At 37.8% G+C, this 23,173-nt stretch overlaps 1 protein-coding gene across 1 annotated transcript in view; it reads right to left on the reverse strand.

Annotated features, from left to right (window-relative positions):
* DLG3 (discs large MAGUK scaffold protein 3) overlaps window positions 1-23,173 on the reverse strand; it is a 3,698,230-nt gene that overhangs the window by 2,130,966 nt on the left and 1,544,091 nt on the right. The window contains exon 5 of the mRNA XM_044057417.1: window positions 2,848-2,901. Coding sequence (XP_043913352.1) covers window positions 2,848-2,901 — 54 coding nt within the window. The remainder of the gene's footprint in view (window positions 1-2,847; window positions 2,902-23,173) is intronic.

Consider the following 23,173-nt stretch of genomic DNA (forward strand, 5'->3'; position numbering starts at 1 on the left):
TATTCAGGGGTGGTGGAGGAAAGCTCACAGCTACAGTCATTCCCTTGCATAAGGGAGGACCTGCCACAGACCCAGGCAATTACAAACCCTTAAGTCTAACCAGTCTCATATTCAAAGTCATGGAAAGATTTATCATTGAATTAATCAGGACATAGGGAGCCTCCAAACGTTAGACCTGTCTCAGGTGGATTTGTCAAGGGCAGGTCTTGCTTACTCAACCTAATGGATTTTTTTGAAAAGGTCACCAAAGCAACAGATAATGGCAAAATGGTACACACTGCATACCTGGACCTGGCCAAAGCTTTTGACAAAATGACCCACTCAGGCACAGCAGAAAAGCTAAATAATCTGGGAATAAACCCCTAAGTCACTACTAGACTGCCAACTGGCTCACAGATAAGATGCAAATAATAAAAATAGGGATGTAATTTCCACAAAGAGACAAGTCGCCAGTGGAGTCCCCCAGGGTTCTGTGCTGGGACCGCTCATGTTTGGCATCTACTTTTCTGAAGTAAAAGCCAATACCAAAGAGCTCTGACCGATTAAGTTTGCAGATGACTGTAAGCTAGGATCAGTCAATGAATACCCAAATGACTTAGCCGCCCTGCAGAAAGGTTTGTCTCAAATAAATAACTAGTGTCAAAATCATGATCTGAAACTAAATTCCAAAAAATGCAACACTGTATTCTTTAGGAAGTCATCTACCTCAGGGAACTACACATTAACAATATATTCCTAAGAACTGATGCAGTTGTTTGGGATTTGGGAGCATATGTGGACAGTGACCCAAATTTTGACCAACATGTCTCTGTTGTAAGTAAGTCCTTCTACATTGAGCAGCTTATAAACAAAGGGATTGTGTCTAGATCTAGGGATGTCATTGCCACCTCTTTACTCAATCTTCATTAGGTCACTCATTGAATGCAATGTCCCCTTAGCATGTTTCTGTCCAGATACATGCAACAACTGGGAAGCCTGGAGAGGTACCTTACATGTCCTACATGGAACAGTGAATGCTGAAGGCAACCGTATGGAAACATTAGATGCAACACTGACAAGAGTCTCCATTCATGGACTAGTGGTAAGAACTTTCTGAGTTTTGACACATTCGTATGCCCCTCATATACTGATGCATCCATTTGTATTAAGAGCAGATGTACAGTGTGTGAGAAAGGTGCCTAAAGCTCTGTAGATTGTGTAGATGTACAGTATCCTTAGCAGGACACATCCATGGATGCACAGTAACCTTGGCAGGAAAAGTCCCATATGTAATGGCTACTGCAACAGTGATCTAATGAAGCCATCTAATGTGCTTATTACCTACAATTTAATCTTCAACACAAAATCCAAAAGGTACTCTTGAATATACCTTATACTGATAACTAATATTCTGAAACATACTGTTACACATCTTTAAAAGGTTTGAAGAACACAATGCCAATGTCACCAATTAGTGCAATCAGCAGTGACATTCTAACCTGGGAATATCTCCTCTTCCAATGCATCTTCTGAGACCCAGGTAATGCTTGCATTCCATCACAATGCCTTATTTCACCAGATAGTCTATACATTCTAATGGGGGTAATTAAAACTTGACCAGAAACTGATAGTCTATACATTGTAATGGGGGTAATTAAAACTTGACCAGAAACCCTGAGTAACAATGCAGGACAGTCATCACCCATTCAGGGCCATTTTGTTCAAGATGTTGTTGCCAGGACTTAGTGGGTCAAATAAATAATTCCAATGTTGCATTTTGCTGTGTTTTACTAATTTATATAACTCTTGTATCTTACTTTTAACAAAACCACTGCACCTTTGAAAAACTGGCATCCTTTATATATTGATAAAGTACAAAACTTAGCTGGTTTAACTGGTGGTAAAAAGCCTGCGACATGGTTACTGAACTGTGACCCTTACTTTATGTTTACAGCATGCCCACCTCCCCATCACCTGCAGGCAGGGCAGCTATAGCTTTCTTAGTCACTCTTTTGTTTTTCTTTCGGCTTTTCCTGATTAGGGGTCGCCACAGCGGAACTCCGGTCCGCTAATGATTGGCAGTTGATTTTTATGGTGCCAAGGTGCCAGCTCAGCGCCCAGCCTTCAACAAAGGCAAGCCCATTTGCGCATGTCTTTTGAACGCTACTCAACTGCGGGGAGGACATGCAGACTCCACACAGAAGGTGCTCTAGCTGAGAATCGAACAGGAGAACCTCTTGCTCTGAGGCGACAACACTACCGCTGTACCACCGTGCTTTCTTAGTCACTCTAAGCATTTAAAACAGTTTCCTTCTACTCTGCTTGTGTCATACTGTACACATGCAGTGGCTAAGAGAATCACACTAACAGGGTAATTATCTCAATTAATTCATCTGAATTAGCTAGGTAGACACAATGAGACAAGAGAAGTCTTGCTTTCACTGGTGGCCTAGGGCAGATTCAAGACATTAAGTGCACACAAGACATGATAAGACAATAACAGTTGAACAATTAAACAGTGATTTTACAAATGCTGTAAATCTTTATGTGGTTACAGAGAAATGAAACACAAAGTTGTACTTAAAAAGCAATAGCAGGATGAACATTAGAATGTTCTCTTTCTTATTCTCTGAATATGATAATCAAAAACAATGAGACTGGAACATGTGCCACAGTAAAATTTCATATAAAAATACTGACATTATTTGAAAGCAGTCAAAAGTACATTTACTACATTGATCCTCATTAAAAAATCATGGCTGCATATACCTAATGTAAATATATTGCAGACTGACTTGAAATGTTATTGCACTATGGCTGCTCTGTGACGTCTTATAAAAATATAACAACTGATTTAATTTTACTTACATAAGGAACTCCTTCAAGAGAGTCTGCATTCACGAGAATGGGAGGAGGGTTCGCCTGTTAGAAAAATAGCAAGAAAAAATATACATATTATTTCGAGAGCAGAGGTAATTAAGTAAGATCAAACAGTTTAAAAATCTTTACTACAAAGTGTACTCCTTTAACATCATTACAGATCTCACCCCTCCTACCAAATATGGCAGTATTTACATCTAGCCAAGTTTATTAGCTAGGACATCACTACCGTGCATGTAATGTATTTAATTCAATTATCCGACAAAAATTGCTCTTTTTATGGTTTCCAAAGCTTATGTATGTCCAAGAGTTAGCTTTTGCAGATTTAGGCAATGCATTGGCATGTCCTCATTTTAATAAATCACAATGAAACTCTTAAAAAGCCTTGTTAAATCCCTATGGGCTATAAATTTATCAGAGCAATACTATTACTGAGCAGGGAAGTTGAACTATTACATCATAACTAAGAAAGCTAAGCTGATGAATATTTGATATTAAAAGAGAGGATCGATTACTTCATAATAGAGATTGACCAGGACTCATTAGCTTGCCTTCATTTTATTATGTGACTAGTACTATTAAACCTCACATATTTGTTACTGTACAATTGTTGCAACTCATGCACTGCTTTTAGACTCATTTTTGGTGAAGTAGTGAAAAAAATAAAATTCTGAAATGCAACAATTTGTAAATGTTTTGTGTCAAACAATACACATGCACATTACTTTATTGACCATGCTTATACAAAACTTTCTATTGTATTCAACCAAACATTTATTTGCAGAGATATACAGCAAGCATATGTGTTTCTATCTTCATTATCAATTTCACAGGATTTAAATATGCTTACAGTTCTAGGGGTCGTACTTAGCAGTTATTGTTGGCAGGCACGCACACACACACACACACACACACACACACACACACACACACACATATATATATATATATATAAATATATAGATATATATATATATATTTTATCAAGTTGAAGCCTAACACATTTGGTATCTCTTTTACAAAACACCAACAGGACCTCTTGACAAAATACTTAGATGTTTGTTTACATTAAAGGTAATAAAATACCTTCCACTATTGTACAGAAAACCAACATCAACTAATAGTTTCCTAGCTAAACATGTCCTCTAAAAACATCAAGTCCATTCCTTACTCTATAGTAAATTTCTCAGTATGCAAAGAATTAATTTTGAAGAAGGTGACTTTCAGGGCATAACGTCTGAAGTTATGAAGTGACAAAGGACTATGGAAGCTCCATCCCACTTAGGATCCTATAAGAATTCAGAGGTCCTTGTAGGCCACCATCTTTAAGACAGGCAAAGACAGTGACCACTGACTCCTCTCCAACTGCCAGCCACCTCCTGGAAACTGAATGACAGCTCCTCTGGAGGAAATTTAAGGATCATGACATCCTTCATAGACAAGCCTACAACCCTACTCTTCCATACCTTCCAGCAATGTCTTAAGTTTCTAGAAAATAAGTACTGTAGGCCTCATCCTCTACTAAACCAGTTATTTGGGATGCCATAAATGTAGCCTGAAAGCACTCAATAAGCATTTTTGCAGTGCCATTACATTGGACTCTTTAAAAGCCTTGGATTAGGTGTTCAAGATCTTAAACAGGCATCCTTAGACTTACTCCTTCCAGATCTCTACAGTCCAGAACATTTTTTTACTTGTTTTATTTATTTTAGTTTGCTTACCAGGATAGTACAACTGATCACAACAGACTATTTACAGGCACAGCCCCTGTATACATGATAATATATTTACCTTGCCACCAGAAAAACTGTCTGAACACTATGTCAGGTATGATGAGTTTATCCTTCTGACATAACATAATCTAGACTCTCAACTGTTCCTGTCTCCTGCCCAGATTCCATCCCTACAAGCTGGATCAGGCTGGGGAGAAGCTTATCTCCTTACTTGAGTGTAAGACTCAAGGATGACATGGTTAAGTCTCTGTCTATTTCTTCTAAGAGTGGCTTCCATCTCATGTCCTACTGTTTTCAATGCTCTGACACTAAGACTACAGCTGTAAATCATGTATATACCTGCACAGAATGGCCTGGCAGAGGAGTTACTATATGGAGGAGTGCAGATAGTTCATCCTAGAGGTATTGGTCATGGGGGAGGTTGCATTCACCTCTATCAAAGCAAATCCATCCCTAAAAAAATACATTCCTCTGTTATAAAAGAGAACAGTAAAGCATTCCCCAGTACTGCTACAAATTATGTTAATTAGAAGGACAACTCCACTAGCCCAGTAGCCAATCTTAACCACTTTCTGAGGCTGTTTTGGACAATGAGGTGATTCTTAGAATTTTCAATGGCTTGGTGAACCATTACAAAGGATCAGTGCATTCCAGATTTGGTCACAGCTAGCTACATCTTAGAGTTCTTAAATTTTTGTCCAGAAACCCAGCTACCTCAACAGATATCCTTGGAAAGTATCTGACTGTAGTCCTCAAAGGAGACACACACAGCCTGCCCTTCTTTTTGAAGCCATGTTTTACACCAAAGTTGGAGGTTGAACAGCTTTTTGCTGAACAGCTGCAGGAGTTCTACCCATATTTCCTTCTGGGTTCTAGATTGTATGGTCAACTTCCTTCACATTCTGGTCCTTGAAAAGCACATCCAGTTTGCCATATTCCAGATTGTGACTCTTTTAAATTAACTTCTCCAAGTGTTTTGGGTTTCTAATACTATGACAGGAATGGACTCCATTCCTAAGGCAGGGTATGATTAGAGTTTATGAAAATAATGTTTCAGTCTTTGAAAGTCTTTGAAGTTAGCAAAGTGTGCTCTTCTCAGCCCCTGCAATTTGCCCAGAATTGCCTCCTTCTTTAATTTATAGGGGGTTACATATATTGGTAGTATATAAAAGTATGGCTGTAAATTATTTTTTAATAGACCTGTTGCCCTTACTACTATTGGAAGTCTTGAGCTATCTTTCTTCCACATTCCTCTCATTTATACTTGCAAACCTTAGTATTTTATGATGGTGGGACTCTATGTACATAAGACACTGTCATCGCTGGCTTTCCAAGATGGCTGCATACTGATCACCAACTTAACTTCAGCTCTCCCAGTGTGAAAAAAGAAACTGAAAGACAAGGGCCAGGAACTCTTTTCATTTTTACTAAATTCACTTACTGGCTAGTAAGTAACAGCCTGGATGTCAGAAAAAAATAAACTAAGCCTAAAATAAATCAACTAGAAAAGGTGAAGATAAAACAATGATAAAACTTGTGTGAACTGAAAAGCATTTGCCTCACTTCATGTCATGTTTGGCAGGATACCAAGAAGAAGGGAAGAGAAAGGAAAAAGATTACTAAGTAAATTAATTTCTGTTCTTAATAGCATTTCATGATATAAATAGCATGTTCACTCTATGTAAAAAAGATACTAAACTAAAAAGATGTCTGTCTTTTTTTTTTAGTATTAAGAAATGTAGGTATTACAATGCAAAAAGAGAAAAAAAAGCTACACAAAAACATGTTTTAAGTTGATACGTTATAATATTGGGTTGTTGAGGTGGGGGTGGGGTGCAAAACTTCACAGATCATAACATATGTAGAGCTAATATGTTTTCTCTTACTTTTGCATAGGTGAATGTCCGGATTAAGTCCCTTTTCTAAATCCAATAACAAGTTTAAGTGGAAACAAGTAAATAAGAGAACAATGAATATAATGTTTTCTTTTACCAAAAAAAAAAAAAAAAAAAAAAAAAAATTTCGGCTTGTCTTCAGAAGCCTGCAGCTAAGGGCTACATTTTCTTTTTTTTTTTTTTTTACATTTCCTTAGAGACAAGCTGATTACAGGGCAATAAAAAAGACACAGCACTGGTTTCTTCAAGGCTAAAAGTTAATGTTTACTAAGAGCATGTAAATAGTTTTTTTCACATCTAGAAGCGGAGTAAGGATAAAAAATGAAAAGACACCAATTACAGCAGGTAAAAAGACAGGCAGAAATGTGTCTTCGCATGGATAACCTCATCTTTAGGTTAATTAAGGCATGTGTTTGCAGCTGTTTATCTGGGACAGTTGTTCCTATTAAGAGGGATAAACTTCATTATTTGAAGATTGTGTACATTGTTCTGTGTATTTGTATTAAGTTAGCAGATTATGGGGGTGATCTGGTGGATTTTTTTTAGGATTTTCATTAAAGCAAAAGCCCTGTAAAATGTGATAGGTTCCATTGATGATAATGAGAAAAAAACTGTATAAAGGATCAACCTGCCAAATATTAATGGGTGCATTTATCACAAAACCTGGAAATAGACATTTTTAAAAAGCCGTCACATATAATAGGTGGAAATAATGACTTCTTATCATAATAGTGACACTTTCCATATTATTTTGGAATGTGAATGGTCTTACAGATACAGACAAAAAGGAAAGACTATTTAATTAAATTAAGAAATACAGACTGTAAATAGCAATGTCACAGGAGACACATTTGGAAAGAAATTGGCATGTGAATTTGATAAAGAAAGGATTCCAGGATAGACATTCAGCAGAATGTCATTGAGAAAAAAAGAGGGCTTATTTTAATTGCTACAGGCACTCCAATAGTGATAAAAGAAGGGGAAAAAAGATAATACTGGCAGATTTATGGTAGTAAGGGGTTAATGGCAAGGGATGAAGATTACTCTGAAATGTATGTATATTCCACCTAAACCTGTTATTATGGAGCTTAAAAATTTGGTTAGAAATAATTAGCTTTCAGCAGGGAATATTACTTATAAGTGAGGAATGGAATTTGATTTACAACAATAAGGATGTATCTGGGGAGACGGCTACAAGGGAAACTACAACAAAAGAGGATACATTTCTGTAGAAATTTCTGAAACTATTTCGTATGGAAGTTAGAATTCAGAGAAAATGTACATATTATTCTCCAAGGTACAATAACTGGGCTAGACTAGACAGAAATTATATTTCACAGTAACATGTACAGTTAACTGAGAACTTTGACACATATCCAATAACTATTTTCTGACCATGCACCACTAATTACTAAAAGAAAAAACTACTAAGAGAAAAATGCAGGTTAATGAAGAAAAGATGAGACACTGGTGCTTCCCCATGTACCTGTTAAAAACAGAGGAATTTAAGGAATGGGTAGTGGAAATTATTCAGGAGTTATTACTGAGGACACAAAATACTCCATTAATTATAGCTAGTGAGTGCAAGTTTAATAATAGAGGAGAAATAAAAGAAAAAAGATATGGTTAAGAAGTAACAATAATTACTTAGAGGGGATGACAAAGGTTAAAGCATCTACACAATTAGGGGAATCTCACAAAACAAGAAGAGGCACAACTGCAGAGTGCTAAAGAGAAAATAAGGAAGTACTTGGATAATATGCATGAGTTTAGAAAGACTGATGTGAAACAACTTTTTTTTGTTAATAACTACAAAGCACAAAAACTTTTGGCACAACAACTTGGACAATAGAAAGTAGAAATGGTTGTTGCCAGACTTAGGGAGCCTATAACAAGAAAAATAACCAGACATCCTGTAGATGTATTAGAGAGATTTTGGAAAGTTTATGAACATTTGTATAAAGTAGAGAAATGTGGAAATCAAGAAAAAGCAAAAATGGAAATATTTAAGAGAGACTTAAATATGCTGTGATGCTCAACAATTAACAGTTGAGATAAAAATGGTGTTGTATAACCAATCTGCAGGAAAGTCTCCAGGAATAAATGGTATTCCAGTGAAATGTGGAAGCTAGGAGGGAAGAAAGTGATAAATATCTGGAAGATTTTAACAGTATTTTAAAAATAGAGGAAGCAGCAGCACCCTGGAACAAAAGCTGTGGCAGCTGTAATACCTAACAATAGTAAAAATGCATCAGATCAAGCCTCATATAGGCCCATGTTAATTTCAAACCATGATTATAAAGTTTTACGTCTACAGTGGCTAAAAGAAGGTTAAATGTTTTTCCAAAATTTATAGATATATACAAATCAGTGTGGTTCTGTGGAGGAGAGGCAAACATTTTACAACATTAATAAAACAATGATGATCCAGGGAGAAACAAAATGTAAGAAAATGCCACTGTTGTTGGTGGGTCTTGATGCAAGAGAAAGCATTCAACAGAGTAAGCTGGAAAATTATTAGTAGGGCAATGGAAGCATTTGCATTTCCTGATACATTAAAAAGGTTAAACAGGAGAGGGAGTATGAATGGAGAAATGAAAAGTCAGCAAGCAAGGGAAAGTAGTAGTACTGAAATCAAATTCATCCTCAAGTCTTGGTGAGTACCTTCATGAGGTGGACCCTAAGTTTCACAAAATCTCACCAAGGCGACTTTGATATATATATATATATATATATATATATATATATATATATATGTGTGTGTGTGTGTGTGTGTGTGTGTGTGTGTGTGTGTACTGTATTTATATACCATATATCATGGACAGAAGTAGGTCAAAAATTTAAAAAGATAGTTGGGTGCATAAGACCCAGGATAAAAAAAAGGCCCAATCCGGGTAGGTGGACTGGTGCCAGGACTGGAAAAATTATAGTGTAGAATCCTCAAAATATGGAAACATTCCTACAGTAGGGCCAGGTGAGGCCCAGGGGGAGGATGGCCACCCTGTTGTGGAAGGAAGTAGCAGTCCACAAAAACTGTGCCAAAGAAGAGCCATAAGTATGATAGAGTGGACTATTGAGGATAAGGAAGAAATTGAGGATAAGGAAGAAATTATGTATTGTTACTATTATACAAAAAGCCCAGAATTTCCAGACCCAAGATATACAAAAAGATTAAGACAGAAATTACAGGAAAGCAAACTACGTCTGCAAGGAAAAACTGTCAGAAGTTTCAAATACAAATTTGTGGTCATTAATACAACAAATTTGTAAAAAAATAGTATACAAACCAGGAAACTTTAATTTGTTTGGAAAAAGAAACATCTGAGGAAGTGTAAAAATATAAACAAAAACCTAGATGTTTTTGAAAAGTATAAAAAAGAAATATGGACATGGGAAAGAAAGAGAAATTTGATAAGATGCAATATTTATGCAAATACAAAAGCCAAATTAATCAACATAAAGAAGGCAGTCCCAAATATATTCAAAGAGAGATACAGGCAAAGGCATCCAGACATTGAAAATTTCACAATAAAATAAAATAATATCACAACAAAGGAATGTAGAAAAGAAGATTAGTAAAGCAGAAGTAAAAAAATAAAAGCTGAAGTTATGGAGTCCCTGCAAAGTGAAGGATATGATGTAGAAGGTCTAACACAGGCAATATCACAGCATGATGGAATGAGTCCCCAAAGTAAGGAGAAACAGGAAGATCAGGAGGCATCTGAAGAAGAAATATGGATATGGGAAAGAAAAGAGATTTAATATTTTATTTATATATTTATTTACATTTTTTTCCGGGAAAGTCCAACTGGGCCAGAAGCCCATTTTCAGCAGAGGCCAGGGAGACAAGTTCCACAGAAATATAAGCAAAATACAAAAATTAGATAGTACAATAGTATACATACAGTAAGATGGAGAATACACTTCATCTAGTTGGTCTATACAAACAAATATTCAATACAGTTTTCTAGTAGACAAAGGTTCAAAAAGAAAAACACAAGCATTTCAGTAAAGATCACTGTGAGAAAAATAAAATTAGTACTGTGTACATATTAAATAATAGTTATGAACAAATGAGATTTCCTATATATATATATATATATATATATATATATATATATATATATGTATATATTTATTTATTTTTTGAGTAGTAATAACACGGACTAGTAGGAGAAAAAGAGTGGACAGTGTGTTGACAGAGTTATAGATATCTTCTCAGTCAGGTTTGGCACAGGAGAAATGCTAGTTTTTGGATAGATGTTCAAATAGTTGTTTGAAACTGGTAGATTCAGGTGTGTTTTGGAGGGTGTGGGGTAGAGAGTTCCATAATTTGGCTATTTGATTTGGGAATATGGCTTTACTATTCTGTGTTGTTAGCTTTGTTTACTGTGAGAAAGTTTCTGTCTACAGATCTTAGACTTCGTGGGAATAAGTAGGAAACAACAATTCCTTGAAGGATGGGCAATTGTTAGGATGGAAGATGACATTGTGTGTGAATTTAAGTTAGTAGAGATGGAGAAGGTTTGTTGGCTCGAGCCAATTTCATTTATGTAGAGCAATACAATGGTGGGTTTGGTGAGGAAGGTTGACTGCGAAGTGGGCTGTTTTGTTGTAGCAAGTTTCTAATTTGGTTAAGTCTGATCTTTTTAAGTTGGTAATGAGGGAGAAAGCATACAGGAGCGTAGAGAGGAGGAAGGTTCTGAATATGGCTAGCCTGGTACTGTCAGTGAGGAATGGCTTGCTTCTTTACAGTGAGCCAAGTTTGATGTGAACCTTCTTAATTGTGATGGCTACGTGTTGGTCAAGTCTGATTTTGTTGTTGACTGTCATGCCAAGGAGTTTTGTATGCTCAACTTGTTGGATGACTGTGTTGTTTGCTGAGGGAATAGTGAAAGGAGTGGTGGTCAGTGATTGTTTGCTACTTGCAAATAGCATTAACTGTGTCTTTTTGGTGTTGAGGATTAGTTGTGCTTTACTTAGATATGCTTCTATGTCATTAAAAGCTTGTTGGGTTACTATTTGGAGGTCTAGTAAGGTATCTGCTGAGCAAATTAAAGTTGAAACTACTCAGTAGATGGTGTAATATCTATGCAAAGGAGAAAGCAAAAGTAATCAATACAAAAAGAGCAGCACCAAAGATATTTGAAGAGAAATACAGACAAAGGAATCCGGACATGGAAAACCTTACAATACAAAAAATAAGAAGACAAAGATGAAAAGTAGAAAAGGAGATTAGTAATGGAGAAGTTAAAGAAATAGAAACTGAGGTTATGGAGTACCTCCAACGTGAAGGATTCAGTGTAGAAAATCTAATTCAGAAAGCACCACAAGAGGATAAAGCAATGGACCTCCGAATTAAGGGGAAATCAGTGGAATGGAAAGCAATTTGTCAGGTGCCATATGAAGATATTTTGGAGTCTTCCACACAAAACCAGTATAAACATTCACTTGAAGCTGGACAGCAAGGGAAGGAACAAGAAACTGTGGAAACTCTGATGCAGTTAATGTTGAGGAGTGAAAAGTCAGTGAGTTCCCATATGACAGAGCAATGGATGGCATAGGATGAAACTGAAGAAAATGTGCCACAGGAAGATGCAACAGAACTTTCTTTAGAGTGCTCGGATTAAATGGAAAACAAAAAATGTGCCCTCAGTTTAGAAAAAATGAGCTAAGAGAAGACTTGCTGGACTTAATAGAGATAGACAGACATATTAAGATCAATGAAAGAAACACTGCAGAAGGTCAATAAAACCCAAAAAGTCAGAAGTTTGATAAAACAAATGAACACAGTAATTAGGACTGTCCATAGAGATCCATGCGATATAACAGAAGTAAACAAGCTATATTATTGTGCAACTATATTAATAAATGATAAAGTTCTAAAACAATAACACATGGTAATAAGAAAGAGAAAGGGGAGAAATCGAAAGCCATCATGGAAGTATCGAATAGAGAAAACTATAAAGCAACTAAGACAAGAAGTGTCACTGTTAGAAGAGTATAGAAGAGGGAACAGATCAACAAAAATACTTAGAAAGATAGATGTGATAAAAGCAATGTGCAGTATTTGAACAGACCAAGATCTATCATGCACTATTGCAAATAAACTAAAAATCTCAGCACAGGTGGAAAAACTTACAAAATACACAGATAAATATAAAGGAAAAGTACAAAATAAATAATTTATTGATGAACCAAAAAAGTTTTATAGAGAAGTGGGAAACAACAGAAAAAGAATTGAAAGACTACCAAAACACATTTTGGAGAAGTATTTATGAAGATCCTGTGGAACACAACAAAGACGCTAAATGGATAGAAGAAGTAAATAAAAGAATAAGAAGTTTAAAGGTCCAGGATATGGAATGGGATGAAGTAACAGCCACGGGGATTGAAACTAAGTTAAGAAAAGCCTCTAATTGGAAAACCCAGACGCAGTACCTAACTTCTGGTTAAAAGTATTAACATCTTTGCATGAAGATTTAGCTATGAGTAGGAACTATTTATATGTGCACCCCGAACCGACACCAGCCTGGCTAACAACAGGAAAAACAATGCACCTACTTAAGAGTGAACCTGCAAGCTACCCTAAAAATTATACACCAATAACTTGCCTTCCTGTAATGTATAAACTACACAGTGGAACTGATGCAGACAGAGTTTATGGTCATTTATGAGAAAACTCAATTAGAACAAAAGGGCAATAAAAGAAAATTATATGGAACAAAAGATCATTTATTGTTAAAGTCATAGTGGAGAACTGTAAAAAGGGGAAGAATCTAAGTATGGCATGGACTGACTACAAAAAGCATTTGATAGTATCCCACATTCATGGATAAAAGTGCTTAAAAATGTATAAGCTATACCCTGCACCGATTGACTACATTACAGTGACCATGAAACAGTAGCAGACCACTTTACAATTAAGCCATGATAAAGGACAAATTATTATTCCAGGGATAAAAATTCAAAGGAGGATATTCCGGGGGAATCTCTGTCAGTGCTGCTATTCTGTCTTGCCCTTAACCCATTAAGCTGTCTACTTAACACCTTAGGCCATGTCTATAATTTGGCTCATAGAAAACAACAAAGTGTAAAGACTTCTCATCTTCTCTTTGTCGATGATTTAAAACCATATAGCTCATCAAACGAGGAACTGAAAGCACAACTGCAAGCTGTCAAAACTTTTTCAGATGATATAAGAATGTCATTTGGTCTTGATAAATGTGCAAAAAGCAACCTTTAAAGCAGGAAAACTGAAGCACAAAGAAAATATCCATTTGGGACAAGAATGTGATATAAAAGAACTTGAGCAATAGGGAATGTATAAATATTTGGCAACTGATGAAGGATCAACATAAAATATCAAACATAAAACTACTGTTCAATCTCAGCCTTACCACAGGATATGTGCCCAAAGAGTGGCGTACAGCAACAGTGGTCCCTCTCCATAAAGGTGGTGCCTCAACGGATCCTGGAAACTATCGCCCCATAAGCCTGACTAGCTTGGTCTGCAAAGCTATGGAAAGGATCATCATGGACCTCATAAATAAAGATATTGGGGACCTACAGACACTGGATCCTACCCAGTTCGGCTTTGTTAAGGGCAGATCCTGCCTCTTAAACCTGGTTGATTTCTTTGAAACAGTCACCAAGGCCATTGACGAGGGAAGGTGGTCCACACAGCCTACCTGGACCTCGCAAAGCCTTCGATACAATACCCCACTCGGGCATTATAAATAAGCTCACCAGCTTAAATATAAACCCCTATGTCACTAGATGGATTGCAAACTGGCTCAAGGACAGAACCCACATGGTTAGAATTGCTGGAGCCATGTCAGACTCCAAACCAGTTACAAGTGGTGTCCCACAAGGCTCAGTCCTGGGACCTCTCTTGTTCGGTATATATTTCTCAGAGGTACAGGCCAACACGGAAGGACTGTGGCTGACCAAGTTCGCAGATGACTGCAAACTGGGCGCCATAATCGACTCTCCAGCCGACACAAGCATCCTCCAAAAGGGCCTCACAGAAACAGACAACTGGTGCCAGAGCCATGGCCTCAAGCTAAATGCCAAAAAGTGTACAGTCATCCCCTTTGGCAAAAACAAAGTGCCCACAAATTACCACATAGGTGGTAATCCATTAAGTACAGAAGAAGTAATTAGGGACCTGGGGACCCAAGTTGATAGCAATCTCTCATTTGACAACCATGTGGCCAAAGTGGTTAGAAAAACATTTTATATAGCCCACCTAATCATGAAGGGATTCACATCTAGATCAGAGGAGGTCATCGTGCCTCTTTACTCATCCCTCATCAGGCCCATAATTGAGTACAATGCCCCTTTTGGGATGTACCTTACCAGACACCTGCAGCAACTGGAAAGACCCCAAAAGTACCTCACCAAGAGGATCAAAGGGCTCAAACAGATGCCATATGCTGCCCGGTTAAAGAAACTCCAGCTCTACTCAGTGGCATACCGCCTGTTCAGAGGCGATCTGTGCCTGACGTATAAAGCCATGTCCAACCCGGAATTAATGGACATGCTGCACCTCAGAAAATCCAAATCCCATCGAGCTACGCGCTCGAGAAACTTGAACCTCAGCACTGAAACAAATAGGACATGCTGGAGGGACAGATTCATAACCCAGAGGCTCCCTTCACTCTGGAATAAAATCCCAGTCCAGGTTAGGCAGAGTCCCTCATTGACTCTATTCAAGAGGAATCTTGATGAGTGGATGGGAGATCGTAGGTTTACCCCGGGTATCACTTCTGTCTCACTGTTAGACAGAGGCACAGTATACTAACCTCGAAAAAGGGCATAGCAAAATAAATTTAAAATGGGTGGCGAAAGCCAAACACATTCTGGCTAGGCTTATAAATGCCCTAGGGCAGATAGCATAGTATGAACCTATGAACCTATGAACAATAAAACATGAACAAATGTGAATAAAACTTAGTAAGGAATACTTTAGAAGACCTAAATTAATCCTGAAAACAGAGCTGACATCTAGGAAGAAAATTCAAGCCAAAAACAAATTTGCTGTTCCTGTTCTCACTTACAGTTTTGGAGTGATTGACTGGTCCCATAATATGTTGGACAGATTAGACAGGAAAACAAGAAGGATGCTTCATGCTCACCAAATGATTTATAAAAATCAGTGTATACCAAGATTATATATTCCCTATTCCAAAGGAGGGATGGGCCGCCTTGAAATTGATTACATGTATAGATCTGCAATCATGGGACTGCACACGTATCTGCTGATCTCACAAGACCCAAACATAGTCAAAGTTTTGAAACATGAGGAGAACAAATCTAAGATGACTTTCTTCCTTAGGCTAGCAGAAGCATATGGGCATCAAGCAGGAATGGAAATCAAACCAGAAGTAGATAAAAATCAGGCAGCAACTGAATGTGCCAAAAAACAAAGGAAAGAATATAAGGTGAAGGACCAGGTAAGAAGGCAAGAAATGTGGAAAATGCATAAATATAGTTGCAAGTATAGAAAACTTCTGGAAGGACCTCATGTTGATCAGGAACAAATGCAGAAATGGTTAAGGAGAGGCCTATTCAAACCAAGAGATGAAAGGTTAATATTGGCAGCCTACGACAGCGGGCTACGTACACGTTGGTTTACAAAATCCATTGAACATGTGGGCGAAACAGACAAATGTAGGTTTTGTAAAAGAGAAATGGAAACAGTTGCACACCCCATTGCTGGTTGTGACATACTAATGGCAGGAGGACCGTATACTGAAAGGCATAATAACGTGGCAAGACTGTTGCACTGGGGATTGTGCAAATATTATAATATTGAAGTGGCTGAAAAACACTGGAAGCATGAGCCACAACGCATCATAGAAAATGGTGAAGTCTACACCATATGGGTCACCCATTACCAACAGTTCAAAAGATAGATGTTAGAAAATCGGATATAGTGGTCCATGAAAAGAAGACAAAAGTAGCATTGATCATTAAAACTGCCACACCCAGTGACTACAGTGTCATGTGTAGAGAGAGATGCAAAGTCATAAAATATCAGAATCTGCAGGCAGAAACAAGAGCAATGTGGAAGAAAAACACCCAGACAGTCACAATAGCACCAGGAGCAATGGGTCTTATAAAAAAGAATCTACAATTGTATTTGGATATGTTACCAATACATGTAACTCCATACAAATTGCAGAAGGAGTCATTACTGGACACATTGCAGGTGCTGCAAAGAGCACTTCTGCATGACATCAAAGACTGAAACAATACTAATTTCATGAACTTTAATTGCACGTTGACTTAGGAATGAGGTCCATTCCTGTCATGGTATTAGAAACCCAAAACACTTGGAGAAATTAAAAAAAAGAGAGAGCAGAGGCAAAATCAAAGTTGGAGGGTTCCTGTCTGATAACTTATGTCTTATCAGAGGAACCAGGTAGGGGTTTCCTCTTTCCCCTTTATTTGTATTACATTTAGAAACACTGGCAAAGAAAATACAGTAACAGACTCAGAAATTAAAAGATATAATTGCTACCCTATTCAAGAAAAATTGGCTTTATTTGCAGATGACATTTATTTTGTATCAGACAGAATCACTAAAAGACATCTCAATGTTGTTGCTCATTCTGAGACAGTTCCATGTTTTTTCAGGATATAAAATGAATGAAGATAAAATAAAGGCTATAGCTGTAAGCTATGTACCCACAAATGAATTGGTTCAACAAAGCTCATATTTATGAGGAAATGATAAAATCAAGTAATTAGGATTATGGGTAAAAAGGATGATGCTATGGCAGATAAGGATATGTGGAAAGAGACTAAACAAAAGATAATACAAAAACTGAGAAACTGGAAGCTCTTGCCTATGGATATGGATAGCAAGATACAAACAGTAAGATGTTTTAGTCCCCTTAGTTTTACACATAGATCAGGCACGTTTTTTATCAACCAGGGGAAATGTTGTGAATAATAGTTAACAAAGAGCTGAAGGATTTTATCTGAGAAGGGAAGAGGTGAAGAGTCAAGTGGAATAAACTGAGGCTTGCAATAGAACAAGAAGGTTTAGGATTATCTGATTTGAAGGGATATTTTAGAGATACACAGTTAAGGCTCTTATACATAACACAAGCAAAAAGTTAAGCAGAAAGTTACAATTCAAAGTGGAAAGGATGACGATGAAGCAGCAGGGGAAATTCCAGAAAGAAGGAAACAGTGGAATTTTGGATGCAGATCCTTATGGAGAGTAACAACAGTCATTCAGAATATTGTCTTCATAAAGTAGCAGAACGTATACTAAGAACTAAGGCAACACGAGAATAGACTAAGGAAATTATGCTAATAGAGATGACTGCAATTAGGGGTACAGAGAATAGTAAGAGGGGACACTGAATGTAATGAAAATTTTTCCTTTGTCAAATAAATGTTCAGTGTGGGTAGAGAGGTTCGCAGAACTGTACATTTGGAGCTTGCATTTCCATGGATACAAGCTGATTACAGGGGGAATCAATAAAAGCCAGAACACATTTTAAGGTTAAAGGTTAAAATTTCCTGAAAGCAAACAAGCTATTTTTCACATCTGGAAGGGGAATGAAGACAAGACAAGAACAAATAGCAATTAGTATGAGTAGTAGCATAAGCTGTAACATGCTTCTTAGCATGAATAATCTTAATGTTAGGTTACGTTATGCCTGTGTGTGTGCAGCTGTTGATTTGGGACAATTGCTCCAATCTGGAGGGTTAAACTTCATTACTTGAAGATGTACAAAATTTTGTTTGTTTGTTTTAAGCTAATAGGTTCTGGGGGTGTTTTTCTGAGGGTTTTCATTAAAACAAAAAGTCTTGTAAAATATGACACAGGTTCAAATGGAGATGACAAGAAACAACTGGATAAGTGATCAGCCTACTAAACATTAGGGAGTGCATGTAACACAAAATCTGGAAATAGACATTAAAAAATATGTCATATATAACAGGTAGGAATAGTAATTTCTTATCGTAATAGCTACACAAAACATACTATTTTGGAATGTGAATGGCCTTACAGATACAGATCAAAAGGTGAATACTGAATTATATTAAGAAATACAGACTGCAAATAGCAATGCTACAGGAGACATATTTGGAAATAAGTGAGCATGTGAATTTGATAATGAAAGAATTTCAAGAGGGATATTCAGCACAGTGTCAGGGACAAAGGAAAAGGGGGATACTTACACTAATTGCTAGAGGAGTTCCAACAGTGATAGAAGAGGGAAAAAGACAGTAATGTTAAATCTGTGGTAGTAAGGGGGTTATTGGCAAGGGAGGAGGATTACTCTGGCATGTATTTATATTTCACCCAAAACTGCTGTGTTGGAACTTAAGAGAATTTGGGGAGAAATAATTAGCTTTCAACAAGGGATATTACTTATAGGTGGGGACTGGAATTCAATTTGCAACAGTGAGGATGTACCTGGGGACCTCCAAGGGAAAATAAAACAACAGATGGTAGATTTCAATGTAATGAAAATATGTGTGTTATATGGAAGACATGAATTCAGTAGTAGGAACTTGGAGAGAATTTACACATTATTTCCCAAGGTACAATAACTAGGCTAGGCTACACAGAAATTATACTTCACAGAAACATGTGGAATTAATTGAAAGCTTCAACACACGTCCGATAACTATTTCAGATTATGCATCAATAACAACTAAGATAAAAATGTAGGGTTATGAAGTATAAAATGAGATACTGACACTTTCCACCTATATATTAAAAAGAGATGAACTTAAGGAATGGGAAGTGGAAATTATTCGAGGAATACTGGGGAAGATAGAAACTTCTTCCGGAGTTATAGCTAGTGAGTGGGATAACATGAAAGTGGAGTTTAAAAACAGAGTAGAAATAAAAGAAAAAGAGATACTGTTAAGAGATAACAAGAATTGTTTAGAGGAGCTGACAAAGGTCAAAATATTTCAGAATAAGGGGAATTTCACAGAACAAGAAGAGTCACAATTGCAGAGTGCTAAACAGAAAATAAAGGAGTCACATGAGTTCCACATCTGAAGTCAACTCCTCTTTGGTCAGATCCAACCATAAGCTAGTCACCTTAGATATTCACATCCCGCCCCCACCCCCATTAAGGAAACCATGGTAAAAAATTTCACCAAGCCAACTTCATGCTTAAGACAGAAGTGGTGAACTTCATGACACCCATGCAGATGGACAATACAGTTATGACTGCTGAATCCTACACAAATGCACTCTATAAGCACTTAGATGAGTGCATGGATTGTGCTCTCTATAAGCACTTAGATGAGTGCATGGATCGTGCTATCTCAAACAGAACCAAGACGCTATCCTCCAAAAAACGAAGCCAATCTGGTGGTCCCCTGCCATAAACAAACTCTACAACAAAAGGAAGAAATTGTTGCAAAAGAGAGTAAAATCCCATGAGTGGAGGAGCTCCCTGGTCAGCCTCAGCAAGAAGCTGAGATCCCTTATAAGATCCTCCAAAACTAGGTATGAAAACAAGATTGCCACTGATTCTAAGGACAACCACAAAACACTCTCTAGCTATGTCAAGAATCTCAATGGCAACACCCAGATCTGCTCTGAGTACAGCACAATGGCACAAAAATTACAGAACCAACTGATATTGCCAACATCCTGGTAGATAGGTTCAGTGCTAACTTTACCCCCTCTCACCCCCTAAAGGGCCCATATCAATACAGGAAGAATGCAGAGTCCCTGCAATCACAACTTCATAGGTAAAAGCAGCACTCTCTAAAGCCAAAAACTCAGCATCCATGGGACCGGACAACATCCCAGGCTGCATTTTGCATGAACTTCAGAACAAACTGGCTCCCCACCTAAGCACCATGTTCAATCATAGCCTCACATCAGGCTTTGTGCCCACTGAATGGCACACAGCAACAGTTATCCCACTCCACAAAGGGGTAGCCACCACTGATCCTGGCAACTATCGCCCTATTAGCCTGACGAACCTGGTCTGCAAGGCCATGGAACGTATTATCATGGAATTCATAAACAAAGACATTGGTAACCTCCAAACTCTGGACCCCGCCCAGTTCGGGTTTGTGAAAGGCAGATCTTGCCTCCTGAACCTGGTCGACTTCTTTGAGGCAGTCACCAAAGCCATAGACGAGGGTAAGGTGGTTCACACAGCCTATCTTGACCTCGCCACGGTTTTCGACACCATCCCTCATTCTGGAATTATAGCTAAACTCACTAAACTAGGTATAAATCTCTATGTCATAAGATGGGTTGCCAACTGGCTCACTGACAGAACCCACACTGTAAAAGTTGCAGACTCCAAATCTGACTTCAAACCAGTTACAAGTGGAGTACCACAGGGTTCCGTCCTGGGACCTCTCCTATTTGGCATCTTCTTCTCTGAAGTACAGGCTAACACAGAAGGCCTCTGGCTAATGAAGTTCACAGATGACTGCAAACTAGGAGCTATAGTAGAGTCCCCAAATGTTGTGGACATCCTACAGAAGGGCCCCACTTCGAGAGATGCCTGGTGTCAGAGCCGTGGCCTCAAGCTCAATGCCAAAAAGTGCATTGTTATCCCCTTTGGTAAAAACTCTGTACCCATGAACTACCACATAGGCAGCAGTCTTCTTAACACTGAATGTGTGATAAGAGACCTTGGGACCCAGGTGGACAGTAGTCTCTCCTTTGATAATCACATTGCCACAGTAGTCAGGAAATCCTTCTACATGGCACACCTCATCACAAAAGGGTTATCATCCGGGGAAAAAAGAGGTCATTGTTCCCCTCTACTCGACACTCATTAGACCCATTATAGAGTACAACACCCCTTTTGGAATGTACCTCACAAGACATCTGCAGCAGCTGGAAAGGCCACAGAAGCACCTCACAAAGAGAATTACTGGCCTCAAACAGATGCCCTACACTGATCGTCTCAAAAAACTCCAGCTTTACTTGTAGCATATCGCCTACTCCAAGGTGATCTCTGCCTAACATATAAAGCTATGTCAAACCCAGAGCTGTTGGACATGCTACACCTAAAGAAATCCCAATCTCTCTGAGCTGCACGCTCTATGGACCTAAACCTTGTCACTACAATAAACAGGACTTGCTGGAGGGATAGATTCCTGTCCGAGAGACTTCCCATACTCTAGAACAAGCTACCCATCTATGTCAAGCAAAGTTCTTCATTAACACTCTTCAAGAAAAATCTTGATAAGTGGATGGGAAATAGGAAATACACCCCGAGGATCACTTCTGTGGCTCTGCTCGACAGGAGCACAGGAAATTAACTTTCTTGGGTTGGCGTAAGCCAGGGAAGTTTGTTGGCTAGGCTTACTTAGGCCCTTGGGCCGATAGCCTAGTACCTACCTATGAACCTATACATGAGTTTAGAAAGACTGCTGTTAAACAACTGTTTTTTTTTTGCTAATAACTCCAGGGCAAAAAAAAAACCTCTTAGCAGAATGACTTATGCAACAGAAAGTAGAAAGGGTTGTTACTAATCTTAGGGAGCCTATAACAAGAAAAATAACCAGAAATCCTGTATATTTCAGAAATTTTATGAAAATGTGTATAAAACAGAGAAATATAGAAATCAAGAAAAAGTACAAAAGGAGATTAGATAAAAATGGTTGATTTATAATCAGTCTGCAGGTAAGTTTCCAGATGGTATTCCCATGGACGTTTGGAAGCTAGGAGGGAAGAAACTGATAAAGACATGGAAGGTTTTGCTTAATATTACTTTAAAAGAAGGGGAAGCACCAACATCCTGGAAGAAAGCTGTGGTGGCTGTAATACCTAAAGATGGTCAAGACCCATCAGGCACAGCTTCATATAGGCCCATTTCAATTTTAAACCATGATTATAAGTTATGTCTATAATAGCTAAAAGAATGGCAAAGGTGTTGTCAAAATTGATAGATATGGACCAATGTGGTTTTGTGGGGGGGGGGGGGGGGGGCAAGCATTTGACAACATTAACAAAACAATGACGATCCAGAGGGAAGCAGAATACAATCAAATACCACTATTGCTTGTGAGTATTGATGCAGCGAATGCATTCAACAAGCTACGCTGGGATTTTATCAGTAGGGAAATAGAAGCATTTGTATTCGCCTGATACAACAATATGGTTAATTAGGAGAATATTTGAGGGATCGATGGCAAAAAGTAAAGTGGGAGGGTTCGTCTCTGACAAGCTAGGTCTGAATAGAGGAACCAGACAGGAGTGCCCTCTTTCCCCTTTTGTTATTTGCATTATATTTCGAGCCATTGGCAAAGAAAATAAGGTACTAAGGAATTTAAAGATATAACTGGTATGGGTCTACTTGCAGACAATATTATTATGTATCTGATAAAACCAGAAAGGACATTCAGGTTTTTTCAGGATATAAAATGAATGTATACAAAACAAAGGGTATAGCTGTAAACTATGTACCCACACAAAAATTGGTTCGGCAATACTCACATTTATAGGAACCCGATAAAACAAAGTATGGGTTAAAAAGCATTCTGTTATGGCAGCTAAGGATATGTGGGAAGAAGCTAAGCAAAAGATAATACGAAAATTGAGAAGCTCTTGTTTATGGATATATGTAGTAGGATATAAGCAGTGAAAATGTTTTTGTTCCTTTAGTTTTACATACAGGTCAGGTATATTTTTATAAACCAGAGAAGTTGTGGACAGTAATT

Source organism: Protopterus annectens, chromosome 15.part0 (assembly GCF_019279795.1).
Source record: "Protopterus annectens isolate FY-2018-M chromosome 15.part0, PAN1.0, whole genome shotgun sequence".
Taxonomy (NCBI): Eukaryota; Metazoa; Chordata; order Ceratodontiformes; family Protopteridae; genus Protopterus; species Protopterus annectens.